Genomic DNA, 5,986 nt, shown 5'->3' with positions numbered 1-5,986 from the left:
AGGTGAACAAAACTATTATATTCCGTAGCAACACGTGGCAATTGTATAAAAAGACGCTAATGCAAAGAAACTTCAAATCTATAAGACCATAAGTAGTTCCATTACCGCAGTTGGTTCACAGTAATCACAATTGTCTGTGTCATCGTGTTTTGTCTTGGATTGTATGGAATTTTGTTCCGCTCATTACTTGTTTAACCTAAATTTTTGTCAGCACCTGCCAGTACTAATCCTCAGTGCATTTAGACATTGCACCTTTCAAGGCTATTCATAAAACATCACTTTCTCGCCAACTTACGCTTTCTTTCTTGTTGAAATATTTAAGTAAATAATTTTTGTATATATAAACAGATATCATTGTGTATTTTTTAATTAATTATACAATAAAATTTATTAAATAGTTACTTGAAATATAATAAAATGGGATTGAAGAGTTTGTGCGATCACCACTGCTTGGTAAGCGTTGGCCAAGATTATCTCCATCTTTCTCTTAGTAGCAACATTTTGAATAACTCTTTGTGTCACAGAAGAATCTGAAGATTTCACTAAGTAACTGCAATTAAATGTAATATATTTGCATTTTCATAAATATACATATTTAAATGTATTTGTGAAAATTCTTACCATCCTGCAACCAATTGCTTTACCACAAACAAACTGTGACAAGTTTAAACAATTTCGTCACGCAAACGATTCATCTCAATTTCTTCGTTAATTTTAAGCATATCGGAATTCCTCTCTCTACCCGCTTTATGTGGCATGGCGTAGCGTAATTTGTCCCAAAATCTGACGTCTTGCCAATCCAGATATGTATTCATATCCAAATATGCCTTTAGCTCTCTATCCAATAACTCACTATTCGAGATTTCACCATATTTAATCATTATTATGCGCGTACGACCCTCGTTCAACGAGCACTGATGTGCTGTGCGAAACTCCATGCGCGCCCAATCCGACTCGATGAAGTGCTGCGAGAGCACAATGATCGTCCGACGCGACTGTTCCACCGATTCGATGATTTGTTCTGGTATATAAGCGCCAGCCAGCCAATTGCGTTCGTGCGTGCATACACTAAATGGTGGTTCGCACTGTTCGAGTTGCGGCAGTAATGTATGGTTGACGAAGTCTGCATCCTGGTGTGCATATGAAATAAACGCATCGAATGTTTTATGCTTATCCAGCTCACATTCGCGAATGCAAAATCTCAATATGTTGTGGCTATATAACCAGACTTTCACTTCTAATTTATATTTATAGAAGAGTGCGATAATGGAAAGAAAAATAATAATGGTTAACCCTACACTAATCAAGTACTGATAATATTCTACATTCACAGGAGTTGAACACAATTCTCTCACATTTGCTATTAGGAGTGTATCGTTCGGCTGATTAACGCAGAGTAACTGGTCGGCGTCGGGTATGCGTGTCCGATGGGTACGTATGGTGTACAGCAGTTGCAGCGTGGAACAGTTGCAAATCCAAGGATTTTCACTTAGATAGAGAAATTGTAGTTTTGTGCTGTCATTGAGGTATGCACGCAAAAATTCATCATTTAAAGAACTTAAACGATTATTTCGTAGATCCAAAACCGTCAAATTGGTTGGCAGTTGACTGATATTTATGCTCGTGATTTTATTGTACGACGCGTTGAGTTGCGAAACGTTACCATAGCCGAAGGTGGTGTTTAGCGGCAATACAATTAAATTGTTATTGCTAATATCGAGTACTGAACTCTTGAGCCCAACTTGCTCGGGACGTGGGAGCTGTTCGATACGTTGCGCACCCTTGCAATTGATGTGCAGGAACTCAAATTGTGTGTAACAATTACATTCTCTGGGGCACATTACTGCTTCCCAAGCACACAGTTCTTTACGTTCCAGCTGCGCAAGATCTTTTACTAGTTTGGTTGACGACTGAACGCACTGTAAACCATTGAACAGCGAACGATAGTTTTCACTGTAAATCCAAGCAAATTTACAATCGCACACGATCGGATTACCAGTCATTTTGATTTCGGGAGCACAATCCTCAGTCATACTGAAGAAATTTTGTAAAGCAAAGATGTTTTCAATCAGATTGTGCTCTAGGTTTATTTCAAAAGGGCATGTAATGTTCGTTGCTACAAGCCAATCTAAAGTGAATTCGTGCAAGCGATTGCCACTTAAATTGATTACAGTTGAGTTAATCTTGCCACCTTCGTAATTTTCTGGTTGCAACTTGATAATATAATTAAGACCGTCAGCTAAAGCCAAATTCATGCTGTATCGAAAATTTGTTAGTAAACTTGGCGTTCTATTGACGGAAGTCTCGGTGCTCCAAAAAGTTTGCAGTTGATTCTGGCTCACGTCTAGCCTATGTAAATAACGCAGCGGTTTCAGATTTTCCATAAGATTTGTAGTGTCGTGCAGTTGATTGCCACCAAGTTTCAACTGCCATAGCCAAGGAGTGTGATCGAAAAGGTGTGGCGTTAAATATGTCAATGAATTGTGACTCAGATCCAGTATGAGAAGTTGAGGCTGATACGCAAACAGACTTTTGGGCAATTCACGGATTTCATTACCGCTCAAATTGAGACAATTCAATTGCGTTAGCGCTACAAAGATGTTGGGTTCCAACATTCTCATATTATTTCCGGCTAAGTTAAGCTGTCTGAGCGCAAGGAAGTTTTTAAAGAATGTTTGCGTCAAGTTTTGCAGCGATAAATACTGGTTTCTTAGGCCTTGTACGCTAAGCGTAAGTGTTTCCAGCAGATTCTGCTTAGAATGTGGTATTCTTATAATATCTGCTTTCCGGATTTTATTACGATTTGATTTAATAATCAATTGTAAGTGAAGCACATTCATGATTGGACCATAATATTTCGTTGATTTTGCAGCAAGGTCAGTGTTATGAACTAGTGTTACTTTATTCTTCTCATACATTGTTATTAGAATTTCCCACACTTTGTCATTCATATTGATATCGTGTGTAAAATTCTTGCAACCTAACACTTCCAAATAACGTGTTTTAAGTAAAATTGACTCAAATTTGCGCTCGAGTAGAAAATTGATATTAGTTTCTGTGCCTATCTTACACAATACAAACAGTTTCAGCGAGTTTAAAGAAAATTTTATGTAAACCAAATTGAGTCCGCCGACAATTCTACAATAAAAATCGCCATCGCCATAGCACTTACAAGTAGTCTTCTCATCGCTATAGCAATCGGGGGACCAAGAGAAGACTGGTTCAACCGTAGTTTTGATTAACTCCATTCCCGTAGTGTGCGCCAACAGAAATTTGTTGTTTATGATCAGTTGACTTAGTACGTAGGCGAGTATTATACACAAATTGCATACTTTTATTTTGTTCATATTTATTAATTTGCTGTTATTGTTTTTATATTTCCTCCACAATAAATCGGGCTTGCAGACCATCTCTTTTTAAAAAGTTGCCCCGACCATGTTAAAGCTAAATTAACCATCGATCAAATCGCTAAAAATTAAAATAGAATTTTAATTAGAATGATTTCAATATAATACAAATATTTGAGATATAAAATAAGAATGTTACAAGTTAACTAGCAAACGTTGTTTTGCAATAAATATTATTTCTGGAAAATATTTATACGTATATATATACAAATGATCAGGGCGAACAGGAAAATTGAAATCCGGCTGAACGGGCTCTGACCGTCCTTCCGTCCGTGCAAGCTGTAACTTGAGTAAAATTTTCGATGAAACTTGGTGAAAAATCTCAAACTTTTTTGAGAAAAATTAGTCACTTGAGAATACGTGAAAACTAAAATGCCCGTACCGAATAATATAAACGACCGATCGCGATTGCTCTTCTAACACAATTGAATTCTTTATTATAGAAATTTTATGATTTAACGGGAAGCGTAAGTATGTATTTACAAAAAGGGTAAGTAGAATTCATTTCGTTACATTATGGTAGAAAATTATGGTGAGTATATAAACCAGTATTATTAGGGTGAGTATTTTATATAAACTAAACTTTAACATTTCAATTCAAATGTTTAATATAAAAGTAATTCATTTACATTAGTTTAGTATTATACTTAAATAATTTAGTATTTATGTTTAAAGGATGTTGCTTGACGCATCACCGGCCACCTTGACAGGATCATGATCCTTCAACGTTGATGGGTAGTAGGGCGAGTTTATGAATGGGGCGCTTGATTGTGTCTGCTTTCGTTGCCACGTCTGCCACTCGCACCTTGCCGTCTTGCCCTTCTACGGTTGCGACGACTCGTCCTAGTACCCACTACTGCGGTAGTCGAATAGAGAATGACTTCCACTTCAGCTAGTACTGGCAACAGCAACCTTCTGCGGTGAGAAGAGCGTTGCCGAGTGCGCGAACTACCAGATGTTTGGTGGATTTCACCGCAGTATCTCATAATCCGCCGAAGTGCGGCGCCCTGGGTGGTATAAAGGTGAAGCTGAATCCTTCTTCTGCGGCGAATCCCTTCACTCCTGAGCTAGAAATGCCTCCTTCAGCTCGCGCAGCTTGCGGTCGGCGCCGACGAAGTTGTTTGCGTTGTCGCTGAATATCTTCTACGGAGTCCCTCGGCGACCAATAAACCTTTTTAGGGCGAAAATAAATGAATTAGTCGATTAGTCAGAAACTAATTCTAAGTGTACTGCTTTCGGAGTAAAGGCACACAAAAACTGCGATATAAGTTTTCACGAGTGGTCGACCAAAAATCTACGCTAAATATAAGGAAAGGTCGTAACGCTCGAAATCTTTCAACTAGCAAGTTTCCCAGTATTTGGGTTTGCAGCTTCGGCTTGTAATGAAAGCTTTGTATGTGTGCTTTCATCTCCTACTCGGATTAATTTGGATGAAAGCGACATATCCGAGTACTCTTGCAAGAATGGATTGAGTATTTGCAAGGATGCGGGTAGCGTGTTGCCCTAGGTCAGTTTTTGGATTTCATTCGCAAATTCCGAATGTTGAATCACCGGAACATTTTTCAAAAAACTCAAGTGTAATTCGTTAGATGTCAGATCCCTACCCTGGTCGTCTGATCCATTGTAGTAAATATGCGACCACACGAAGCAATTTCTGATGAGAAGAAAATTTTTCGATAAAGTTCAATATTGTGTTATCTTTCATATTTTATCTTTTCATGTTAGAGTAAAATAAGTTTTCTTCTTCTCTAATGCTTGGTCTTCTGGGGAGAGCTGGAAATGGGTGTTAATTGGCCATAATGCAGGGTCTTCTAGGAGGAACTGTGGACCGCCAAACCATATCAAATTATTTAATTCGTTCACGTTACAACCCCGAGATGCTTGATCAGCAGGATTTTGTTTTATTGACACATGCCGCCCATGCACTTTTTCAGTCAACTCTTGTATTTCGGACACTTTAATTGCGACGAAGATTTGTAGTGAGGAAGGATGTGTTTTTATCCAATGTAAAACTATTTCAGAGTCTCTCCAAAATGTAATTTTTTCGGAATGTCGATTCAACATAGTCGCAACTCTTGACCATAATTTTAAAAGAAGATGTGCTGCCGAAAGCTCAAGACGCGGAAGAGATTTGGTCTTTAACGGACCCCTTCTAGACGTTGCAGTAAGCAGCATACATTTAATACCACTGGTAGATTGGCTTCGTATATGTATACAGCATCCGTACGCTCTTATTGAAGCGTCGGAGAAACCATGTATTTGGCAGATGGTACTCGACTCTACGTTTACGTAACGAGGAATGCTAATTGTTGAAAGCTGCATTAGGTTGGGTTTAAAATTATAATCGACTCGAAGCATTAAAGACAGCATATAATTTAATAATGAAGTAGCGTGGCTCACTGGGGATCTTAATGTTTGTTGGGCTCATGTAACCCAGTGCTCTATATTCATTCATTAATTCTAGATACATTTTATGAAGTTCTGGATCCTTCAATGTTTTCCTCTTCAGGACCTGAAACCGCCGAACTGCGGTTTATAGGTGTAACTTACGGTCTGGTTTAAAGGACATGTTGACTTGA

At 38.3% G+C, this 5,986-nt stretch overlaps 1 protein-coding gene across 1 annotated transcript; it reads right to left on the bottom strand.

The window, feature by feature from the left end:
- Positions 1-392: 392 nt before the first annotated feature.
- LOC126767351 (protein toll-like) lies at positions 393-3,312 on the bottom strand. Its single transcript, XM_050484883.1, has 2 exons — positions 622-3,312; positions 393-550 (listed from the first exon to the last, which is right to left on the bottom strand). Exon 1 carries the CDS (start codon positions 3,246-3,248, stop codon positions 666-668), a length of 2,583 nt encoding a protein of 860 aa, XP_050340840.1. The 5' UTR covers positions 3,249-3,312; the 3' UTR covers positions 393-550; positions 622-665.
- Positions 3,313-5,986: the final 2,674 nt, after the last annotated feature.

Source organism: Bactrocera neohumeralis, unplaced genomic scaffold, assembly GCF_024586455.1.
Source record: "Bactrocera neohumeralis isolate Rockhampton unplaced genomic scaffold, APGP_CSIRO_Bneo_wtdbg2-racon-allhic-juicebox.fasta_v2 ctg5705, whole genome shotgun sequence".
Classification (NCBI taxonomy): Eukaryota; Metazoa; Arthropoda; class Insecta; order Diptera; family Tephritidae; genus Bactrocera; species Bactrocera neohumeralis.
Note: the sequence above shows the minus strand (reverse complement) of the source record. Positions and strands in the feature narration are given on the sequence as shown.